This window comes from Corythoichthys intestinalis, chromosome 12 (assembly GCF_030265065.1).
Source record: "Corythoichthys intestinalis isolate RoL2023-P3 chromosome 12, ASM3026506v1, whole genome shotgun sequence".
NCBI classification, from domain to species: domain Eukaryota; kingdom Metazoa; phylum Chordata; class Actinopteri; order Syngnathiformes; family Syngnathidae; genus Corythoichthys; species Corythoichthys intestinalis.
The window spans coordinates 42,608,812-42,635,010 of NC_080406.1; the positions used below are offsets into that span (position 1 = coordinate 42,608,812).

General features: G+C 38.3%; 1 protein-coding gene across 1 annotated transcript in view; it reads left to right on the forward strand.

Annotated features, from left to right (window-relative positions):
• The window catches only part of LOC130927503 (receptor tyrosine-protein kinase erbB-4-like), a 452,680-nt gene that overhangs the window by 347,498 nt on the left and 78,983 nt on the right, over positions 1-26,199 (forward strand). The window contains exons 15-19 of the mRNA XM_057853388.1: positions 482-636; positions 1,467-1,511; positions 8,310-8,442; positions 13,817-13,939; positions 20,987-21,085. Of these exons, the coding sequence (XP_057709371.1) occupies positions 482-636; positions 1,467-1,511; positions 8,310-8,442; positions 13,817-13,939; positions 20,987-21,085 (555 nt within the window). The remainder of the gene's footprint in view (positions 1-481; positions 637-1,466; positions 1,512-8,309; positions 8,443-13,816; positions 13,940-20,986; positions 21,086-26,199) is intronic.

The following is a 26,199-nucleotide window of genomic DNA, read 5'->3' on the forward strand; positions in this document are numbered from 1 at the left end:
TCTCACTGTTTTATGTGTCTCATTTGCTTTTGCCCCTCCACATGCGCTTCTTCACTTGTTCATCCCTTGCATACTGGCTTTCGGCAATGATATTGGGTCATTTTTCTGTCTTTTTGCGTGTCCATGTTTTCACTTTGGTCTTCTGTTTTCTCTGTTACTTTCAAGCTGGTTTATACATACAGTTACATTCTGGTTTATATTCAAAGATACAATGTGTGATGTTTCTCCCAATTGCCACATTTGTCTCTTAAATCGAAAACATTATTATTAGCTCCTAATTGCTTTATTTCATTTTTTATTAAATATTTATTTTTGTTACTGTTTTTTTTTGTTTGTTTGTTTGTTTCTTTGATTCTAGATCACTATCCCGACAGACACAGACACAATTTTGGTGATTCTCCATACCGCTTGCCCTGAGGAGTTTTGCCATTTGATGTTTCATTATATCCGAGTAAAAAATGTTTTCGGCTTCTTTCTGCAGGGCCCAGAGCACTGTGTGAAATGCATCAATTTTAAAGATGGGCCTAACTGTGTGGAAAAGTGCCCGGATGGACTGCAAGGTGCAAACAGTTTTATCTTTAAGTACGCTGAAAGCAACAATGAATGTCATCCATGCCATGCCAACTGTACACAAGGGTGAGTTATGAAAAATGTCTATAGGACTATATGCTCATGTGTACTTTTGCAAATGCTGAGACACCAGTATCAAATGACTAAATATGATACCAATGGAGCCAAGTAGACTTCATGAGAAGTGTCTTCTTACATGTTAATTATTGCTGCAGTGATTCATTTCTTTGAATTCTCCTACTGTGTGTCTAACATAAACTTATATGATGACATATTTCAAGACTAGAGCAATAAATAGAGATGTAAAGGAGAAAATGAGACAGAGGAGGCAAAGAATAGAAGGGATCGGTCACGTTTCTCTCCATCACTCACTAGCCAGTCAGCTCTACATGCAATATTCAGCACTGGTTGGTGAGACAAAATTTGGTATTTTACTCCACAGGGAGCGTGTGTCATTCGAGTGTGTTATTTCCCCTTTCCTGAGTGACATCCCCCAGCTCACCGGAGCATAACAATGTAGTCGTAAATGGAAAACACCAGGCTGACACTTTGTCACAGGTACAGCTTCATAAGCAGCTCTCCCTCTCAAGAAGACAAGCCAGGGGATTTAAAGGGAACAGACAAAATCACAGACAAGAAGCAGGACAAAACAATGTCCTTTATTTTTTAACCCTTTCATGCAATCCATTTTTTATGTACACATACGGGCTTACCAAAGGTAAAATGATAAACACACCTGTTGACAACAGCAAATCAAATCTGAGGATTAAGTGAGCATGCAATGTAGTGTTTGCTAAATGTGACTTCAACGGTTTGTAGTGTGAAATGCATTGCATTTTATGGTGGTGTATTTTGTTAACCTCCCATTTCATGTACTTTTTTTTCCTCATTTGTAGGTGCACTGGACCAAGACTTCAAGATTGTATTGGGTGGATGGACAGGTAAAATATTGTATTTTCTTTCCTATTCATTTTCAGAGCCTAATCATGATGTACGGTATTTTTCAGACTATAATTTGCAGTTTTGCAGACATATACTCTGGAGCGACTTATGTGTGAAATTATTAACACATTATTATATCATTTCACATGTTATTTTGGTGTTTTGGAGTGACACTGATGGTTTGGTAAACTTGTTAGCATGTTCTTTATGCTATAGTTATCTGAATAACTCTTAATAGCTATGTTACGTTAACATTCCAGCCACGTTCGCATTTTGTTGTTCATGCATCATGTAACATTATCATACTGTACACTTATTCAGCATGTTGTTCTCTATTGTTTTTTTATTTTAAATTGCCTTTCAAGATGACATATCTGTTCTATGTGTTGGATTTGATCAAGTAAACTTACACTCCGGTGCGACTAATAGTCCGAAAAATACAGTACTGTTGTGACAGGAAAAAATATACAACTACACACATTTCCAACAGTTAGGATCATATTTAATAGGTTATTAATTGGTTAATCTCTTTTACCAACCAGCAGAACCTGCATCAACACTTTTTGCTGGGGACGGGACATTAATAAGATATAATAGATTGGATGAACAGGGGTCAGGGCTACATTTCTCCCAAATATGCTGCTGTATTTCCGACGTGAAAATTAAAAATGTTAGAATTCTTATTTTCATGGGAGAAGTCATTTTTCAAAATGGGGGAATTCCCCCTAGCTTCATATAAAGGAAATTCGCAGTTTGCAATTTTTTTGGGGGGGGAGATACTACTTAACCTATACATGGAACTACATGTTAGCCTACATTGTCCTTCACCAGAAGAGTAATACATTGCTTTAATTGTTTGTCTCTTTCATCTTCTGCTCCCTTATTTTCATCTCTAAAGTGTATCAGTGGGTTGAGCAATTATGGGAAAAAAAAATCTGGATAAGGATTAATTAAACTTTTTACCCTGATTATGATTAATGTATGATTATCTGAAAAATGTCTGCATAGCCTGCAAATAAAAATATGTATATTTAAATAATGTAGAAAATGAATGCATACATTTTAATTAATGAATGAATGCACTAATAGATATTTGGTTTCAAAAGTGTAGGTCAACATGCTCATTTTTTTTTGTTTTTTTGTTTTTTTTGACTGTCAACACTTTCCTGTGAAATACAGAATGGGACCTCCCTCTCCAAGCAGCTTCTTGCTCATGATTTGCTGGTGCTAGAGTTTCCAGCAGAGTTCACCACATTTCTCACGGTTTAATTAACGTTAACAGTAGAAAACATATACAGGAGGACACTTCTCTCTAAGCAGCTTCCTACTCAAGTTTTGCAGGTTAACAAGTTCACACTTTAATCCTATGCTAACTCTGATGCAGGACGGGCCTTCAGTAGCAAAATTAGGGTGTGTTCCTCAGTTTTTTTACATTACTTAAAGTGGCTGTTGCTGGTAAAAAAAAAAAATAATAATAATAATAATAACCCTCCTCTTTTTAAGAGGAGGAGGAGGAGGCGACATGTTGACCTGTATTTCTGTTGGGGTTGTGTGAGTGTGCAGTGTCTGTAGGAGAGGGGTCTAGTCATCGGCCAATCAAACGTGCGTTTGGGGGGGGGGGGGGGTGGACCAACACATTCAGCAAGTGAACAGGGGTAAATGTAAGTCTGAACATCATGAAAATGATTCACTGAATAATGGTAGGGTCAATTCAATTCTATCCTTACAACATATGGGAAGACGATCTATATATATATATATATATATATATACATACATACATACATACATACATACATACATACATACATACACACACACACACACACACACACACACACATACATACATACATACATACATACATACATACATACATACATACATACATACATACATACATATATATATATATATACAGGGTGACCCAAAAAAAAGTTTACACTCAGTTGACTTCTTGTTTAAAAGCCATTGAAACATATCTAAATAGGTTGTCATGCTTAAGTGATTCATTAAGGTCACTAAATGCAGTTGGTAATCTCTCGTCTCTACAATTCCTGTGCTTCTGCTGAAAATGAAGAAAACTTTAGCTGTACCTGAATTGCTGCGTGCCGGTCTGACACCTACTGAGATTGCAGCAAATCTGAGAATATCCAGATGTGCAGTCTACAAAGTTAAAAAGAAGCTGAAAGATACTGGAACAGCCTCACGAAAACCTGGGTCTAGAAAACCCGATCTGTGCGGACCAAAAAGTTGATTGACAAGGTGATATGTGGCCACCCCAGAGTCCAGATCTCAATCCCCTGGATTATAGCATATGGGCAACTGTGGAGGACAGTGCCTGTAAGAAGCCACAAACTTCTGTGGCAGCCTTGGAGAGGTCCATTGTTAGATCTTGGGAAAAGATGACAGCATCCTACATAAAGAAGACCCGTCAAGCGTTCCGCAGGCGCCTGGAGGCTGTTGTGACACTTAAGGGAGGACACATTGAAAAGTAGAGTGTACTGTACATGTTCTTTACAATAATGTATAATTTGTGATTAAATTCTAATTCTAAACTGAATAAACATGGCATTTAAGTTGTATTATGGCAGTGTAAACTTTTTTTGGGTCACCCTGTGTATACTGTATATATGTATATATATATATATATATATATATATATATATATATATATATATATATATATATATATATACAGGACTGTCTCAGGAAATTAGAATACACAATATTCTAATTTCCTGAGACAGTCAGGAAATTAGAATATTGTGTATTCTAATTTCCTGAGACAGTCCACTGTCTCAAAAAATTAGAATATTGTGTATTCTAATTTCCTGAGACAGTCCAGTATATGTGTATATATATATATATATATATATATATATATATATATATATATATATATATATATATATATATATATATATATATATATATATATATATATATATATATATATATATATATATATATATATATATATATATATATAGTTGGTGGGGACAATTTGAGCATCCTGAAAAGTTGGTAGTGTTATGTCCCTACCATCCCTATGCAAACCTACGCCCTTGCATCCGCATGACTTTTTTATTTAAGTTTTGTCAAAGTCTGGAGACCCCAGAGTCAACCTCCAAACGTGATCGAGAACAACCGAGCCATGATCCTGTGGCACTTCCAGATCCAGACAGACAAACTGGTGATGGCCAACCAGCCTGACACAGTGGTGGTGGATAAACATCAGAAGACAGCAGTAGTGATATAGTGGGGCAAATAAGTATTTAGTTAACCACTAATTGTGCAAGTTCTCCCACATGAAAATATTAGAGAGGCCTGTAATTGTCAACATTGGTAAATCTCAACCATGAGAAACAGAATGTGGAAAAAAAAACAGAAAATCACATTGTTTGATTTTTAAAGAATTTATTTGCAAATCATGGTGGAAAATAAGTATTTGGTCAATGCCAAAAGTTCATCTCAATACTTTGTTATGTACCCTTTGTTGGCAATAACGGAGGCCAAAAGTTTTCTGTAACTCTTCACAAGCTTTTCACACACTGTTGCTGGTATTTTGGCCCATTCCTCCATGCAGATCTCCTCTAGAGCAGTGATGTTTTGGGGCTGTCGTTGGGCAACACGGACTTTCAACTCCCTTCACAGATTTTCTATGGGGTTGAAATCTGGAGACTGGCTAGGCCACTCCAAGACCTTGAAATGCTTCTTACGAAGCTACTCCTTTGTTGCCCTGGCTGTGTGTTTGGGAACATTGTCATGCTGAAATACCCAGCCACGTCTCATCTTCAATGCCCTTGCTGATGGAAGGAGATTTTCACTCAAAATCTCTCGATACATGGCCCCATTCATTCTTTCCTTTACACAGATCAGTTGTCCTGGTCCCTTTGCAGAAAAACAGCCCCAAAGCATGATGTCTCCACCCCCATGCTTCACAGTGGGTATGGTGTTCTTTGGATGCAATTCAGTATTCTTTCTCCTCCAAACACGAGAACCTGTGTTTCTATCAAAAAGTTCTATTTTGGTTTCATCTGACAATAGCGCATTCTCCCAGTCCTCTTCTGGATCATCCAAATGCTCGCTAGCGTACTGTAGACGGGCCTGGACGTGTACTGGCTTTAGGAGGGGGACACGTCTGGCAGTGCAGGATTTGAGTCCCTGGCAGTGCGTTGTATTACTGATAGTAACCTTTGTTACTAAGGTCCCAGCTCTCTAGGTTGTTCACTAGGTCCCCTCGTGTGATAATGGGATTTTTGCTCACCGTTTTTGTTATCATTTTGACGCCACGGGGTGAGATCTTGCATGGAGCCCAGATTGAGGAAGATTATCAGTGGTCTTGTATGTCTTCCATTTTCTAATAATTTCTCCCACAGTTGATTTCTTTACACCGAGCGTTTAACCTATTGCAGATTCAGTCTTCCCAGCCTGGTGCAGGTCTACAATTTTGTCTCTGGTGTCCTTCGACAGCTCTTTGGTCTTGGCCATAGTGGAGTTTGGCGTGTGACTGACTGACTGAGTGTGGACAGGTGTCTTTTATACCGATAATGAATTAAAACACGTGCCATTAATACTGGTAACGAGTGGAGCCTTGTTCGACCTCGTTAGAAGAAGTTAGAACTCTTTGACAGCCAGAAATATTGCTTCTTTGTAAGTGACCAAATACTTATTTTCCACTCCAATTTGGAAATAAATTCTTTAAAAATCAAACCATGTGATTTTCTGGGGGGCTTTTTTGTTGTTTTTTCCCACATTCTGTCTCATGGTTGAGGTTTACCCGTGTTGACAATTACAGGCCTCGCTAATCTTATCAAGTAGGAGAACTTGCACAATTGGTGGTTGACTAAATACTTATTTGCCCCACTGTATATGTAGCAATCCCGAGCGATAGCAACATCAGGAAAAAAAAGAACATGAAACGCTGGAGAAATGTCAAGGGTTGAAGGAAGAATTGGAGAAAATGTGGGGAGTGAAGGCAACAGTGGTGCTAGTAGTGATCGGGACACTAGGGGCAGTAACCTCCAAGCTGGGTGCATCTGGGTGCATCTTTTTATAATTTTTTTTTGTTTTTTTTCTTTTTTTTTAAAAGAAACATAAAATCGATTCACATAATTTTCTTTTGCGGGGAAAAAAACAAGCATAGTTAGCTTGCTCTTTCAGTGCCATTGACAATGATAGATCATGTGGCTGTTTTCATTCATCTGAAGTAAATTGAAATTAGTTTGTCACTAGTAGATACCCAATCCATTTGAATTGGTGCAAGGCTTCCAAGTTTGAAACTACTAGATGTCTCTCGCTGTCATTTGCAGCCGATGAGTTAAGTTAAACTTCATTGAGCTACGAATTTGCAAATGTGTCTGTATTAGCACTCCCATATTTTAGAGAACATCCCCCCAGTGTAGTGTTTTGTATACTGTAGCTCGATTTCCATTTTCCTGTTCGTTCAGTCACCATGTGTCTCAGTATGTATTTTGGTAGCTTCTTTACTGAAGAATAATCAGCCTTCTCCTAAGGTCAATTGATGGTGAAGTCGATAACCAAAAATCCAGCAAAAGCTTCAGAGAATTGATCCGAATCTACACTTTTCTCCTCAACACGGCGTCACCGCTAACAGGATAAAGGAGCCGCAGCAGAATGTAGCCCAGCTCACCTGTTGGGCAGATCAGCTCTTATCAGATCTCTGATAGCAGTTGTGGTGATACATTAAATGTCCAGCTCACCCAGCAGCTTGGGTGTCACACATCTTGTAAATCCGCTGCCTGTTGGCAGCAGTGCCTTTTGAGCTTGATTTGAAGCTGCTTATCAGACGTTCATTATAACAATAGGCCAATATTTCACTGAAGGGACTTGCACGTTTGATTAAGCTGTCACTCAATTGACTTAAATACACGTCTCTCAGTTTCATGTTTGTCTATGGCAAGAAAAGATTACAAATTAAAGCAGTATAGGTACACCATAGATTGAAACCAATAACCACTACTGTTTACACAGTATTATCTGCAATAGTGACACCTAGCATCTATTTATCTTGATAAGTTCCTGCATTCATCGTCTATAAAGGTCTCCAACAAAACTCCTCTGTTTCTCCCCCATCTGGTAAACAAATAGCGGGTGGTGTCCCTAGCTGTGATTATCATCACAATAGCCACATTTTCACAATGCAGATGCCGGTGATTGTTGTCATTCCATTCCACAATGAAGCAACTGATAGCAGATGAGCACAGAAGATACAGTACGTAGCTGCATAAGCTCCGTAAATAACAGGTCATCATAGTGGCAGGATTTTGTGGAACTCACCGGTAATGGATACAGACTTGCATGCCTTTAAATTGTCTTTCCTTTGTGCCCAATTTTAGTTTTTGCAAAAAAGCCATCAGAATACAGTTTAAAAGACACAAATTGCTTCATCTTTTATAGGACAGTCATTGAACTCATTGGTTGCCATTGACGGCGCTAGACGTCCAATTCATTTTGACTGGGAGGGCCGAACGAACAAATACCTAGTGCAATAGGGTTTAATTGTGTATACTAAAAAACTAAACAATATGGCTCTCTTCCTTTTTGTATTTTCCAAAATGCAACTGGATTAGGACTTGTTGTTAGAGCAGTCCCGTACTTTTAGCTTGTCATTTTTGTTCAATAGAAACAGCTGCTTTTCCATACATACTGTAATCTTTTCAACCTCTAACATCGCTCCAACTTTTCTTATCTCCCAGTGGCGATGCTTCATCCATTCTAATGACTGACATCATGTTTCCTCCTTCTCTTCCCCTTCACTTTATTGTCCTCAGAACCCCTTTGATCGCAGCAGGGGTGATCGGCAGCCTCTTCATGGTGGTTATCATTGTGCTGAGTGTGGCGGTGTCTGTGCGTCGGAACAACATTAAGAAGAAGAGGGCTCTTCGTCGCTTCCTGGAGACGGAGGTGAGTAAGGTACTTAATGGAAAAATAAACAGATTCAGACTGGAGCAATTTTCACACACTTTTGTCAAAAGTTACTTTGTAGTAAACATACAATGGTACAAAATAGTATCTGAACATTTTTGGAATTTCTCACATTTCTGCATAAAATCACCATCCAATGTGTTCTGGTCATTGTCAAAATCACACAGATAAAAAACAGTGTCTGCCTGAACTAAAACTACCCAAATATTTATAGGTTTTCATATTTTAATGAGGATAGTATGCAAACAATGATAGAAGGGGGAATAATAAATAAGTTACCCATCATATTTAATATTTTCTGCCCCCCCACCCTTTGGCAGTAACTTCAACCAGACATTGCCTGTAGCTGCAGATCAGTCTGGCACATCAATCAGGACTAATGTTGGTCCATTCTTCTCTACAAAACTGCTAGAAATCCATCAAATCCCTGGGAGGATTGGCATGAATCGCTGTCTTTAATTCATGTCACAGCATTGCAATGGGGTTTAAGTCTGGACTTTGACTTGGTTACTCCAGAACGTGTATTTTGTTCTTCTGAAACTATTCTGAAGTTGATTTACTTCTGTGTTTTCCATCCATCCTCTTTTTAGCTTCAACTGTCTGACAGATAGCCTCAGGATTTTCTGCAAAACATCCTGACAAACGTTTGAATTCGTTCTTCCATTAATTATTGCAAGTTGTCTAGGCCCCGAGGCAGCAAAACAGCCCCAAATGATGATGCTCCCTCCACTATGCTTCACAGTGGGGATGAGATGTTGATGTTGGTGAGCTGTTCCATTTTTCCTCCACACATGACGTTGTGTGTTACTTCCAAACATGACGTTGTGTGTTACTTCCAAACAATACAACTCTGGTTTTATCTGTCCACAAAATATTTTGCCAAAACTTCTGTGGAGTGTCCAAGTTCCTTTTTGCAAACATTAAACGGGCAACAAAGTTTTTTTTCAGACAACAGTGGCTTCCTCCGTGAAGTCCTCCCAAGAACACCATTCATGGCAGTAGTTTTACATATAGTTGATGTGTGAACAAAGATATTGGACTGTGCCAGTGATTTATGTAAGTCTTTAGCAGACACTCTAGGGTTCTTTTTTACCTCTTAATATTCTGCGCTGAACTCTTGGCGTCATCTTTGGTGGACGGCTACTCCTAGGGAGAAAAGCAACAGTGCCAAACTCTCTTCATTTGAGACAGCTTCTCTGTCGAGTGATTAACATCCAGACTTTTAGAGATGGTTTTGTATCCGTTCCTAGCTTTATACAAATTAACAATCCTCTATCGCAGGTCTTCAGACAGCTCTTTTGACCGAGCCATGATGCACATCAGACAAAGCTTTTCATCAAGACAATTCTTACCTGGTGTGTATTATGGTGTGCAGGACAGCTACTCATCAGTGATTGGGCACACAACTGACTTAAATTGTTAGGTAAAAATTGGCTTTAATTGCACTTTAAGTCACCTTAGGTAGAGGGTTCACTTACTTCGTTTTCACCCCTTCTGTCATTGTTTGCACGCTATCCTCATCCAAATATGAAAACCTAAAGTTTGTGTGGTTTTAGTTAAAGCATACACTGTTTTTACATCTGTGTGATTTTAACAAAGATCAGATCACATTTGATGGTGATTTTATGCAGAAATGTGAGAAATTCCAAAAGGTTCAGATACCTTTTCATACCACTCTAGTATTGTAAAAGTAAAACGCAAAAACAGAGTGTTAGATATTTTGACGAGGGATGTCACGTGATGGAGGCCTGGCAGTTATGGCAGGTAGTCCCCGGGTTACGATGTACCCGACTTATGTTATTTCAATTTTATGACGGCAAAGTCTTTTTTTTTTTTTTTTTTTTTTTTTTTTTTTTTTTTTTTTTTTTTTTTAGGATGAATGTTTTTATTTTGGCGCAGGATGCGTAGAGCAGGTACCCGTATTGGCACGCGAGTAAGAGTGCATATACACACGAAGAAGAACGTATTTGCGCACAGGCACGCGCACACACGAGGAAGAGTGCATTTGTTCCAACGAAGAAGTCCCACAGCCGAGTGAGAGAGAGGGGAAAGACTGCAAGCTTATTTGTGGCTTTTAAAGCATCCACGGAGGCAACACCTGTATATAACACATTTTATATTGATTATTGTGCATTTTCAATTGTGGTCAAGTACTTGACGCGAGTGTATGTGATATTTTTGGTGATGTGCGGACACTAAATGATGCAAGCTAATCGTTTATGTTGATTGTTATTGTGGTATCAGCAGCTAGTTATAAACACAAATATAAATTCCCGTTATTGAAGATGAAAAAGATTTAATTTCATTTTTATTTTAATTTCATGCTGCAAGTGTTGATGGCATGAGCAACTGAATAAAGACAGCAAACCACACGGTTGTTTGTTATCGTCATTTCGGAGCTTAGCTTGCTCTCTAGTTATGGCTTAACGCCAACGTCTTGGCAAGGACGGTACAATGCTGCACATGTTTACATGTTTACATACATGTTTTTGGATAGTTTTTTTTAGATTTAGGGTGTATTTAAGGGTACTTAAAGGGTTAATTCCGACTTACGCGGGATTTCGGGTTACGTAGCCACCGTAGGAATGGAACTCGTTCGTAACCCGGGGACTACCTGTATAATTATCTTTATGTAATGTTTGTGTGCTTCCAAGACTTTGAGTGAGTAAACTAAAAAAATATCTGTATAGTTTAAAGCAGGGGTCCCCAACCTTTTTTGCACCACGGACCGGTGTTATTTGGGTCTTTTTTTCACGGCCCGGTGTTCTGACAAATTTTGCAACTCATCAAAAATTTCAACGATGCGGTTCTGCGCATGCGCATAACGTTAAACATAGGCGCAAAATGTGCAAATGCAGCGATTCCAAAGTAAACACTACAAACTTTCTTGAAAGAAAGGAATATTAACTTACGTTTGATCGTGGACTTGTAGAAAAGTTCTCCTCAGATACATCCTGCCATGTAAGCTGCACACAACAACTTCACACCAATCTCACCATTAACGACTTCGCCTTGTCGTTAAATATTAATTAAGAAGCCTGCTTCACAAAGATACGATGTTGGAAATTGTAGCAAGGTTTTCAATGCTCTTGTAGCGATGTCAGGATATTCCAGAATGACTTTAATCCAGAACCTCGGTAGAGTTGTTGTCTCAAATGTACGTTTAATAAGGTCACCGTCATTTACAATCTCTACAAGTTGATCTTCCTGTTGCTCAGACATGCTCGAATCACTCGGTTATTCACAAACGGGTCACGAATTCACTCCTTCGCAGTTCATGGGTCTTCGAGGTTGTAGGCTTGTCAGGTGCCCTTTTCGCCGTAAAAATATCTCCAAAGACGTCTGTTTTCCAGTCATCTTCGCTCGTGTGGGGGCTAATTATTTCCGAGAACAAATGTGCTGCGCCCCCGGCCTAGCAATACGTTATTATCGAGGACAAGCGCACATAGATATTTTATATACACAAACAAGATGTACTGCTAGCAGTCCAATCAGTGGATTTCTATGACGACATTCTAATCTATCCCGTAGTATATATCTAGAGTAGACAGGGATATTGGTGTGTTAAACAGGGGCACAGGGTTAATTTGGCCAGAATGCGGTCGTTATTAAATTATTATTTCTGTGCGGCCCGGTAGCAAATGCGCCACGGACCGGTACCGGTCCGCAGCCCGGCAGATGGGGACCCCTGGTTTAAAGCACATTGCATATGGCTACTGTGGAGGCAGAAAAGTGCTACAAACTTTGGTACAGGATTTCTTTTAGCTATCTGAATAATACAATGCTTTTAGAATCAGGGATGGAGCGGTAACATTAGTAGTGGAGGACTTTTCTGCTCATGTTACACCAGAAAAAGTACAGTACAGTAGTATACAGCACATTTATTAGCCCACATTGAAAAATTAGCTCTGGTTTGACACATTTTGTGCTTTTTGTGGTGTCTTGTGCAACTCACATGAAAATTGGCAACATTATTGAACATTACCGTAACATTTTCTATGATAACCCCTTATTATGGTTGACGTAAAGACACTCTTGTGGCATTTTACCCAGTTAGTAGACTCCAAGCGCACAGAAATTCTGTGTGGATACTTTATTCTCAAGAGGTGGAGATTGATGGGAGAGTGGATAATGGCAGACATAGTCAAAGAAAAGCAGGTGGTTGGAGGAGAAGTGGGCAGGGAGTTGGGCGCAGCTGAACTTGCAGAAAGTTGAGGAGGAAAGCAGGCAGGCATGTAATGATCCACTGGTTTAGAACAAATGAGGGAGAAACTGAGAATATTCCACGTGACTTCATCAAGGTCGCTGTAGTGTCAGGGATTGAAAGACAAAGTGCAACAGTTATAAATAAAGCAGGTGATGAGCTGCAGAATTAAAAAAAATATTTAAAGTACAGATGCTTTAGTCTAAACTTTTCTTTTCACTCATTTGTGTGTAAAATAAGTGATAATGCTGACTCATCAGAAGTCCTCAGCTTTGTCTATGTGAACTTTCAAGGACTAGTCATAACAATGCTCAATAAAATATCAATTATGTGTGTTTATTTTGTTCTCGAACTAACATTTTGTGGACTAGACTGCTGGTTTGAACGTTTTTTCTAGTTCAACAATGTGTTCGCTCTTGCATTTTAACCCAGTTTTTAAAAAATCCTGATATTTAGCATTTCAGCACCACAATTTAGAGTGAGGCGATAGACAGTTCCTACTATGTTGAACGGCCACAACATTGCTGGACAGCTCCTTGCAGTGCAGCTCCTTGCAGTGAGTGAGAGCGTTTGTTTGTATGAGATTGCTTGTTTGTTTGTGTGTATTTTTGTGTGTCTGTGTGGGTGTGTGTTGTCTTCCTCCCTCCAGATGCTGATTTATTTTTTCCATTTCAATGAAGAATTGCTATTGTTTTTAATCAAACTGTAACAACCACGAGCTGGAGGGAAACAGGCTGCCCACCCAAGTCTGGCTGATTTACACTCTCTGATTATCTTCGCCCTCCCTCCACGCTCTTGGTTCTTCTAGTATTTTCCTAATCCTCCTCATATTGCATCCGTTTTTTATGCTTTTTCTTTTCTAAGCAAGTCGGCTTCTTTCCTGTTGTTTTATCTCTATAAGGGTCCTTTCTTCTTTCTCTAATTTCCTCCCTCAGCTATTTATAGTTCTACTGTACTTAAGAATTGATGATGTACAGTATCAGTATGAATTTAAAGTGTTTTTTTTATTTTTTTTGTAGCACTTTATTTTTTATGTCAGCTTGTCCCTTTGGTATTAATACATATAGTGTTGGTGGAAAATCCATATCATACTCCAGAGTACTGACCAGTCACTGTAATAAATGTTTTGTTTTGTTTGTTTTTTCTTAGCTGGTCGAACCCTTGACACCCAGTGGGACAGCACCCAATCAAGCTCAACTCCGAATCCTGAAAGAAACAGAACTCAAAAGAGTCAAAATCCTCGGTTCAGGTGCCTTTGGGACTGTGTACAAGGTAAAACTAGACCTCTGGCTAAGCAGCTAAATTCAAATCATTGCCATATTTGTCATGTACATATGGGACCTCTTCTACCTAATAAATAAATGTCATCACTCTGTCTCTTCTAATCATAGCACCTACCCTGCAAATTTAAGTTAAATAGGCCAATTTGTTATCATGGCGTCCCAAGATTCCTTTGACCTCAATACCCCAAAATTTAACCCACTGGTGCGTAGTGGTCACCAAAGTGGACAGCTGCTGAAATCTACCTTTCTCTTTAATGAATGGGTTTCTATGGTGTAACTGCAAAGCAACCTCAAGAGTGCTCTCTGCTGCCATACTATATTGAAGTCAATTCAGTGGTCAGTTGGTGTAACTGCTTGTTAATATCCTCTGAATCCAAGATAGCCAACAACCTGCCAGGCTGCCACCTGATGCAACTACAACTGGAATATGCTGTCAATACTTCTATGCCCGAAGAGCTACAGTGGTAAAAATAAATAAATAAATAAATAAATACATACATACATAAATAAATACATAAATAAACATGATATACATTAACATCTAGGGAAAGATAATATATTTTTAGAATATGAAATATTTATAGAAATTTTTGATTAACCGTGTATCCAATGAAGTGCACATCATGCATTCCCCAGTATATTTTTGAACGCGTTACATAATCGTGTCTCTGTTTTTATGACTTTTTTAGTGATGAGTAGCTGCCAGACAACAACAGAGACATTGGTGCTTAGGTGTAGGAGTCACAACTAGAAGCTCATTGTTTTTTGTTTTTTTTCTTGGTTTTTTTTTTTTTGTTTTGATTTTTTTCAGGCCTATGCATTGTGCCTATAAAGTGGTATGAAAAAGTATCCGAACATTTTGAAATGTCTCACATTTCTGCATAAAATCAACATCAAATGTGATCTTTGTTAAAATCACACAAATGAAAAAACAGTGTCGCTTTAATTTAAACCACCCAAATATTTATAGGTTTTCATGTTTTAATAAGGATAGTATGACAACAATGACAGAAGGGGGGAAAAATAAGTAAGTGAACAATCACATTTAATATTTTGTGCCCCCCCTTAGGGTGCAATAACTTCAACCAGACACTTCCTGTACCTGCAGATCAGTCTGGCACATCGATCAGGACTAATCTTGGCCCTTTCTTCTCTACAAAACTGCTGTAGTTCAGTCAGATTCCTGGGATGTCTGGCATGAATCACTGTCTGTCTTTAGGTCATGCCACAGCATCTCAATGGGGTTCAAGTCTGGACTTGGCCACTCCAGAACGTGTATTTTGTTATTCTGAAACTATTCTGAAGTTGATTTACTTCTGTGTTTTAGATCATTGTCTTGTTGCAGCATTCATCCTCTTTTTAGCTTCAACTGTCTGACAGACAGACTCAGGTTTTCCTGCAAAACATCCTGATAAACTTTTGAATTCATTCTTCCATTAAGGATTGCAATTTGTCCATGCAGTTGACAGTTGTTCTATCATTGTTTGCATGCTATCATCATTACAATATGAATCCTATGAATGTTTGGGGTTTTAGTTAAAACAGTGTATTTTCATCTGTGTGATTTTGACTAATATCAGATCACATTTGATGGTGATTTTATGCAGAAATGTGAGAAATTCCAAAAGGTTCAGATGCTTTTTCATACCACTGTAGAGTTGAAAGTGTTGAAATTTCCCCCCAAAAATGTTGAAATATTTATCAAAGCACAAAAGAAATCAAGGGTTTCTATATTCACAATAGAACACAAAACTTATTTCATTTTTTTATATTAAATTCATTCTTTTGTGGAATGTGCAGGTGCACGGAGTCCACTGGATTGGACATGTGTGCAACTTTGTGAAAAAAAATCATACTTTTAAAAAATAAAAAAATGAACATTATTTTCATGTTTGAATAAAAACACATCAGAAAAAAAATCTTGACCAAGGATTTCATAATTCATGGATCAGAGGGTTAATCACATCTTCAGTTTCATATTACAAACACATCATGTAAATTTGATAACTTAAGAATGAATAATCGGATGATTATCTTGAACACAAACACAACACACAAACAGACATGTCGATGCATCTTAAATGAAACAATTGTGTAAAACTAAATATAAATTATCAATTTGTTTTATGAACATTAGTGTTGACTGTTGGAAAAATGTAAACTTGAAATCATGCATTTGACTGCAGTTTATTTTCTGTGTGGTAAAATCCAACCACCATGATGAAACCTGCAGGTAAAATATAATAATATTTACCTCGTCCTGTATTCTGTGGACTGACTTGACTTGAAATCTGTGGCAAATTCCGCTAAAGCTTGATTACGGATTCATGGGGGGTACTATACTTAATGAATTAAAATGAAAAGTTTTGGAAAATTTAAAAACAAGCCAATAAAATGACAATTATTATTGTGTGAGTAGACGGTAAAAACAAATGATAGCACCCCATTTAGAACAATTAAGCATTGTGAATCGTTATGAGCTTGTTAAAATACTAAGGAATAATTTGAAATGCAGTTCATTTTGATTAAATTCTCACTGAGCAATAATTAGCCCCACGCGTGCTGTCGGAGCGAGTGTATAAAATTAAATGTATCGCCCCTGAAAGTGAAGCTGTGATCAGAGGGGGTTTCACTTTAGTGGAGGTGTTAAGCCTGCTGTCATAAGGGGTGTATAGCTGCAGTGCAACACATTAGAAGCTTGTTGAAAAGTTGAGAGTCACTTGAATCCTCCCTCCTCTTTTAAATGCTTTGACCGTTTTGGCAGCTGCTAAATCACTTTAATCACAGTTGAAATTGGATCCTTCAAAAATGATAAAATAGTTTTGCCCATTTTTTGAAGGACAAAATAACTTTTAATCATTCAGCATGCACTATATCATCACAGAACATCCCTACCCCAATGGGATTTTGGATGAAAGGTTCGAAGAAAGAAGATAAAATAGGTGACAGGGGTGGAGGAATGATCAATTTACTAATTGAGATAGAGAGGAAAGCCATTATTTAACAAGAAAGTTGGAAAGGTTCTACAAGAATAAAGCTTTGGCGGATGGGGCTGGAGGTTATTGAAATGTCGTCACTGTTAACTTTGGAAAACTAATAACCGCTGTGGGTGTGTAGCGTAATAACATTCCTCAGCAATAAAAAAATTAACTAATATTCAGACCAAGATGTAAAATTGAGAAGTTGTAATGATATCTCCTACTTCACTAATGTGCCATAGAACAATGGACAAGAATAACTGGGTTGATGTAAATCGACGTCATCTCTGCATGAACAAAATGAACTCAAACAGCATGGAAAATGCTTTAATGGGGAAACTGATTATGCTCTTAATGTACTCCTTGGTTCTTTTATTTTTATTTATTGTAGATGCATCGTACTTTATATAACATGTGTAGAACAGGGGTGTCAAACTCATGTCGCGTGCCACATCATAGTTATGGTTTTCTTCAGAGAGCCATTATTTCGCCCAACTAGGGCTGTGGCAATTAATTGAATAGTAATCAAATACCAATAAATCAACAACTATTTAAATAGTCACAGAATCTTTTCAGCATTTCTGACCTTAAAGTGCGTACGACACGAGAAAAAAAGTCTTAAATAGGATTATTATGTGAATTAAAATCATATTTTGAGACGATTCGATTATACACAACATTATACACGCCGGTTAGCCACGCCTACCATTATAGGGCTCTAGCGTCCCCAAAAGGTGGATGACGTCAGCGGAGTCACGATTTCATCTGATTTAGTATGCAGCCCATTGAGGAGGAATTATTCACAACGAGGAAAACGTGACGGAGTCGCAAAATGTCATTGTTTCAGTCTCTCTACTCCAATATTTTTGCAGGATATTCTTTTTATCCAAGTATTTTTACCCAATAGCTAAATAAATGGCATGGTCATGACAAATAACAGTCTTGTGCTAAATGTAATATGAAATAATAAAAACGCATTTGTTCAAGACAACATGGCAAAATTACTCCATAATGGTCAAAACTGTCGACTTCACCTTTACAGTTGCACCTCCCGAACGATATTTTATGCCACCTATATCGGGCTTATGTCATTTCCCTTCCCCGGCTTCGGAGAATGTAAACAAACCAAGAGGCGTGACAGCTAGCCGACATGCTAACCCGAACCGAGTGATGTTTCAAAGTCTTCAAAGCGGAAAATCACACATAACTGGCCCGGATTATTTCACGTGACGACTGGGTTGTCGATTGTCTTTGCCGATCGGCAAACCCCCCGGCGGAGAGCAATTTACAGCTCGTTCCCCTGCTAATACGGACAGGAGAGCTCGCCGGGGAAGCAACTAGACAATGATCGCCGAACATGTACATGCCAATCCATGTTCAAACATAAGTAGTCCTTTATTTAAAGAAAGTTGGTAGTGTTTACTTTGTAATCGTTGTATTCAAGGCTATTTTTAACTAAAGTTGCAATTTCTGATGGTCGGAAAATTTGACAGAACACCGGGCACTTGAAGAGGGGAATTAGCCGAGTATAGTGCTCGCCTGATGGGGGGATGTGCGACAAGCCACCGGTCGTCGGCCGAGGGGACAAGGAGCATGTCACAAAATGCAAGCCACCTACATATTAAAATGATCCCAGTATTTGACATGATACAAAACACGATGTTTACTCCCTTCCTCGTAAGTCCCATGGTCCCACAGTAGTAGGGCTTGTTTTGGCCAATATCCACCGGTGAATGGGAAACTTTTGAAACCCCAAAAAGGCACCTACGCCTCTCCCTCGTACAGCAAGATTTTTCTGCAGCGGTTTGGCTGGCGTGATTCAAAAAATAAACGTGTTAATCCGCAAAATCAACTGAATCCTTAGTCCTTCTCATACAACAGTACGGCTGTATAGTGAAGAGGACTCCTTCCTCCGAGACTGTTGCCAGAAGTCACTCATTTTCATGGCACGGGATTCAAAAAACGAAATAAATATAGCAATCGCTGCCACACACATCCAGCCGGTCCATTTCTTTCAGGAGCATAAAATACCGCGTGTATTATGAAATAAACATGCTTTTTCGTGTCCCAGGCACTTTAAAATTGTCTGAATCCTTTCACTTATTTTTGTAATAGCAATAGGACATTTATTATTATAATGTTTTTTTTTTTATATGTTATTATATTATTTGAATCTGTAATATTTATTTTGTTATTTTTTTAGACAATTATTATATTGATTTATATTTGTGCATTTTTTAATTCATTTTAAAATTTACACACAAAAAAAAAAGGCAAAACTTTAAATATTATCCGATTTGTGAACTGCAGAAATTAAATTTACGTGAAAAATCTAAAGACAAACACATGATTTGCTTTCAAGGCCACACAAAATATAGTCGAGTACCAGATCTGGCCTGCCAGTTTGACCCCTGTGGTGTGGAAAGTTGGCCATATAATAAAATCTTGGTTGGGTAAACTGGTTGACTGCCAGTCTCTGTGCGGCATCAACAGTCTGACAGACAACCTCCGCAACAGTGGCCTGCGCCTCAACATTTGTATGATCAGCATTTGTTGTTCAATGTTTATAAGCTGAAGATCTACATTCAAGCATTTCATCTCCGTTGGCATTGTTGTGTAACAGGAATAAAATTTGAGAAAGTAGAAAAATAGAGAGAAATCAGAGTCCCCCAAAACTGTAAAAAACCCAACGCCACACTCCGCTGGTGGCTTGGCGGTGAATTACAAAGCAACGCATTCCCTTGCCGCAGAACTATCGAATGCTCATTGACGCCGTAGGGTCTACATCGTTGCTACACAGTTACCTCAACACAGAAGCATACTGTAACTCAAGCTTTAGAACCTCTGTTTGAAAATGTACAAAAGCATCATCTATCTCTAACTCATTGCCTGCCATTGATGATAATAGACATCCAATTCATTTATGACTGTGACTTGTGGAACCCCAAAAGGGTAAACATTAAATAAATAAACACATTTTGAAATAAATACATTTGATAAATAAAAGACAAATTGTGTTGTAGGGCCCTTAATTTGTAAAATAAGGAAATATTATTCTGAAAAAGATTTTAAAAGATAAAAAACTGTTTTTCACAAAGTATCTGTTTTTAATTTCATAATGCCTTTTTCCACAATAGCCTTTTTATTACATAATGTCGTTTTTCAGCACAATGAGATTTTACAAGACAAAATTTGCTTTTCACAAATATTTTTCATAATGTCTTTTTCCACAATGGCCTTTTTATTTCATGATGTCGTTTTTCAGCACAATGAATTCAGTCAATCAAATACATAAGGCGGAGTCAGTTAAGTGTTTGGCTGGATCGTGGAGTCTCGTTAGCTACTGCGGTTACTGCGTCCCTTTTAGTTACTCAGAGAAGTTGCGGATCAGTGTGATATCGTAATGAAAGGCCTGTACCGCAGCCTGAGCGAAGATTTCAGTAGCAGTGTGTTTCTGATGAGATGCTTTCTGGAAATTTACCTAACAGTTCATCGATGCTACCAAATGCTAATGACCTGACTCCATGATACAGCCAATCACTTAAAAGACTCCGCCGTATGTATTTGATTGACAGAAGACAATTCATTGTGCTGAAAAAAACCCATCATGAAATAAAAAGGCCATTGTGGGAAAAGACATGAACAAAATGACTGTGAAAAACACTTTTTATCTTGTAAAATCTCATTGAGCTGAAAAACGGCATTATGAAATAAAAAGGCTATTGTGTAAAAAAGCATTATAGAAAAAAACAATACTTTGTGAAATACGCTTTTATCTTGTAATTTCTTTTTCATAATAATATTTGCTTATTTTACAATTTAAGGCCCTTATTACACAATTTGTCAGTTGTATTTATTACAAAATGCAGGTTTTATTTACTTTATTTTGACCCTTTTGGGTATCCATAGTGATTGCTCATCTTTCAGTGCCACTGACAGTGCTAAAAATCCAATTCATTTTGTGAACTGGACGTCTAAGTCTCTAAATAGCAGCCAATGAGTTAAACGGGTCATGAATGTTCTGTGGCTCAAGAGATGTTGTGTTCATTTCACTTTAGGGAATTTGGATCCCAGAGGGTGAAACGGTTAAGATACCTGTAGCCATCAAAATCCTAAACGAAGCTACAGGGCCCAAGGCAAACGTGGAATTCATGGACGTGAGTAAATACAATTCAATTACAATTTTTTTCATCCATTTATTGTATGTTTGTTATTTGGTATTCCTTCACACATCTCCAATGAAACAACACATCAATTCAATTACAATTTTTATCATTCATTTATTGTATGTTTGTCATTTGGTATTCCTGCACACATCTCCAATGAAACAACACACAAACTGACTCAAATAATTGTCAAAGACAAAAATAATTGTGCTCAATATGTATTATGTTTGTTATGGTTTTATAAAAAATAAATATAAAAAAATAATTAAAAGTATATTTTTCACGACCATGCCTCATTTGTTCTCAGGTTTCCTATTCCTTTTGTGTACCATATGATGATATCTATCGCCCAAACAATCGGAAATGATCTATCAACATACAATACTACTTAAATTAATGTCATTGTCGCCATAATAGATTTGTTCCTGCAATGTATGTTTTTACACTCACTTGCTTAATTAAAGGGATTCAATATTCCATTGTGATACCAACAGACAGCCTTAAGAGTTCTTCTCGAAATAATTAGTCAATTGCCCCCCCTCCCCCTGCCAACAGTATGTGAGCAATGCATGCAGGACAATCACAAATAGCAGCACATACAGTATAATTCACACAGAACACAGACAACACCGTTCTTCCAGTAGTATTATATTTAAATTTATTCACAATAATATTATGCTGACATAATATACAGACATTTTAAAGTGCCTGTGACAGCATTAAAAAAAAATCTTAAATAGCATTATTACCTGGATTAAAATCATATTTTGAGACGATTCCACTATATCCACGATATACAACAATTTGGCAAAGCACAGATGACGAGAAATTAGTCTTTTAATCTGCCGTTTAGCCCCGCCTGTCATTATAGCACTCTAGCATCCCCAGCTGGATGATGACGTCGGCAGGGAAACAATTTAATCTGCCCTTTGAGGGGGAAGATACAGAACAAGGAAAATGCCACAGAGAGCAGCAAAATGTCATGATTGTTTCAATCTCTCTACTCCAATATTCTTTTTATCTAAGTATTTTTCCCCAACTGCTAAATAAATGGTATATTCATGACAAATAACAGTCTTCTGCTAAATGGAATTTGAAATATTAAAGATGCATTTATTCAGTACGACAGGGCAAAATTACTGCATCATGGTCAAAATTGCCGACTCTCCCGAACGGTATTTTATGCCACCGGAGTTAGTCCGGCTTTTGTCATTTCTCTGGCCCGGCTTCGGAAAGGGAGGTAAGAGCGTAAACAAAACAGGAGGTGTGACAGCTAGCCGACATGCTAACCCGAACCGAGCAGCTTTTTCAAGTTTTATTTCCGCCTTTCAAAAACTAAAAATGACACAAAACTACCCTGACTTATGACACACGCGGAGGCGGGGTTGATTGTCTTCACCGGCTGGCCAGTCCCCGGTGGCGAGCAAGTTACAGCTTGTCGTTCTGCTGCAGCTCCAGCGGGCAGGCAAAGAGGGGAGAGTGGGGAATGAACGCCAAAAATAGCGCATTCTCAGTGGACAAACCGGCCAACGTCGGAGCGGAGGGCTGCCCGAGCCCCAGCTGAGGATAGTGGTCTATTGGCGGCCACATGAAGAGGACCGAGGGGATGAAAGAGACCATAGTGTGTAACAAGCCGCCGGTTCTAGGCCGAGTTGCCTTCTCGGTGGACAGAGAGCATTTTCACCCACAAAATGCAAGCCATCTCCTTTAAAACGTGTGCCATGATCCCAATATTTGACGTCATCTAAAACACGTAGCTTACTCACTTCCTCGTTTGTCCAGTGGTCCCACAGTTGTCGGACTTGTTTTGGCCATTATCTGTGGTGAACAGGAACTTTTTGAAACCCAAAAAGGCTCACACGCCTCTCCCTGGTGCAGCAACAAAAGCCCGCAGCACATTGGGCTGCACAGCACCGCATCCGCTGGCTTGGCCTTGTTCTCCTTCTTCCTCCTGACCACCCAATAAGAGCCATCCTGAAGTTTGACCCATAAGCTGCAGGATGGAGACGACTACAAGGAAAGCCCTGCACTCGATGGCTTGACACCATCGCGGACAACCTCTAACAACACGGCGTTACCTTGAAGGATGCAAATCTGGTGGCACAAGACCGCCAGCACTGGATGGGCCTAGCTCACCTGGTCAGCTTTACGCAATGGGACGGAAACCAGCCCCAACGCAAGAGCCGTGATGATGAAGATGATGACATTGGGCTGGCGTGATGTGAAAAATATACAAAATAATCCGCAAAATAAAATGAATCCGCAGTCGTTATGCATACTGTAGTATTGGCTGTATGCTGAAAATGATTAGCCGGCTGACGTCACATTCACATTCTTCGTCAATCCAGGGAGTCACTCATTTTGATGGCGTGGGATTAAAAAAAAATTGAATAAATATATCGATCGCTTCCACACACAGCCAAGCGGTCCATTTCATTCAGGAGCATAAAATACCGCGTGAAATATGAAATAACATGCTTTTTGCTGTCATAGGCACTTTAAAAGGCAAAACCACTAGTCACAAGGATTAGTAGATAAGTAGATGTCTTTACATTTGAGCAGAAATATCCTGGGCTGTTTTTGTTTACACTGGAAACTTTTATGTTGTTTAACATTTGTGGCAGGTCCATTTAATGTCTATTAAACAATAAGGTGAATTGGAGGAAAGCTGTCATAATTGCATAATCTTTGACCAAATAATTTAAAACGTATTATACAGTGACATATTGATATTATGGTATAAAATGGCCCATGTCGTGATGATTTTTTTTTTTTTTTTTTGCATACTGCACAGCATACAGTATCTACTGTTTACTTCACCAGACTCCACTTTCAAACATGAACAGTTCTTTCAAAAAGAAAACTGGAAAAAGATCCAGCTTATTACCCAATGATGATGCAATGCAGATGAAATGACTCTCATTAGCACACATACAGTACACATCCTGGCACGCACACACACAAAAAGCGACCCAATTGCACTCATATTTTTTATACTTACTTTGACGCTTTAAGAGGAAATTTTAGCGTTAGCATTTCTGTTTTCATCAGGATGTCTTTGATGAAGTCTCAGTGTTTGTTATAATTAATGATCAGTGTGCTTTGAAAGCTTGTCTTGGCAGGTAGACTAAAATAGGCATAAAAATAAATTTATGAGGGCACAATCCAGTATCCATACAGTGCAGTAAATGTTTTATTTTTCTTTAACACATCGCTGAAGTTGTATTTTTTTTATGAAAAGGGTCATATTTGAGAATGTGTAAAATACACTGTACGCTAATACCGTAATTTGAAATGCACTAACAATTTGGTACGATTATTAGCTGCAAGCCTTTCCCAGTCAAAATAGATTTTACATGTATTGCCATCACAGTCATGATCATTCAATGCCAGCCATCCAGGTTAAACATTACTTTATCTCTGTCACTGTCAAGTGAGTGCATTAACCTTTATGCACAGAAAATGTACAAATTTGCCCAGCAGACCAGTAATGTTCGCTAGGCAGAGGAAGTTGTATTATTAATGCAACAAGCTGACACCAACTTCACAGTAAACATAAAAAATAAGTATCAACACAAAATAAAAGTTGTTTACTTGCAAGTTTTTTTTTTTTTTTTTTGTCTAAATAATATTAAACTGGTGTTTGAACTAAGACATCAAACAAGTTATCTGTGAAATATCAGTGATTTAAGCAAGAACGAAAAAACATCAAGGCACTTAACGCCATTAAATAACACATTTTTTGACCAGCCATGTGAAAAAATTAGGACACCCTATTGAAGCCTGTGTGTTTTCTAACATATTTGGTCATATGGATGTCTAATATCAATTTTAACAATCTTGAGAGATTCAAGTAATAGAACAAAACAATTAAAACTGAAAGAAATATTTTTTATAATTTTCTGTAAAATGTAATTTTAAATAAATTCAATTTCTGTTGAGGAATACGACACTCCCACATTCAATCCCACTTAAAATGGCTAAAGTCAAACACAGGGTTATCACATCAGGTGCACATGATTAGAAAATCATTACCCAGTGTTTTGAAGGAGGCTTGCCTTATTTAAACCTCACATTTAGTTTGGTGTGCTCCTGACTGTTGAAGTGAGAGAAAACAGCATGGTGAGATCGAAGGAGCTGTCTGAAACCTTCAGAAAGAAGACTGTAGACGCTTAAAAGTCTAGTAAGGCATTTCAAAAGATCTCAAAAGAATATAAAATCAGCCATTCTACTGTCTGGAAAATAGTGTAAAAGTGGAGGACATTCAAAACAACTGCCAACCTACCCAGGTCCAAGCAAGTTCGCCCCAAGAACAGACCACAAGATGCTAAAAAAATTCTCCAAAAACCCTAAAATGTCATCACGGGACCTACAGCAGGCTCTCGCCACTGTTGATGTGAAAGTTTATGCCTCTACAATCAGAAAGAGACTTCACAAGTTTAAACTTCATGGGAGGTGTGCAAGGAGGAAACCTTTGCCCTCCAAGAAGAACATAAAAGACCAGACTGAAATTGCCAGAGTGATTTTAGACAAAAACCAAGACTTCTGCATTAATCTTCTTTGGACAGATTAATCTAAAATTGAATTATTTGGACACCAGAACAGAGGACATGTTTGGCGTAAACTAAAGATACATGATAATATCTGTTGCGGATAATTATCGGCCGATAATGGCAATTATGACGTCACACAGATAATCCAGATGAAAAAAAATGTAACTGATAATGCAACCCGATTATTATGTACTTGATTTAGCCTCCAAATGTGCGCAACCATTTCAGCACATTAACATATGCTACGTTCATAACATATCTGTTACGAACGTAGCTGCCGCCGCCACTCGGGTTCAACTCATTAGGCACCACGACCAGACAGAGGCCTGGCGCGGGTGCTAATTTGGCGGCCGGAAGGACTGAGGGCACAGGCGGGAGGAGACGCCAGACAAGAGACGTTTTTTTTACCAAATGACCCGAGAGCCAAAGCCCCGGATAAAAAAATAAAGACCACCGCTCTTTGTGAAAAACATGCCGTTGTGTACCTGCAATTAAATCACTTTCTTTTCCAGAGGTAAAGAAAAACAAGATCAGTCATTTATATGTGAATTT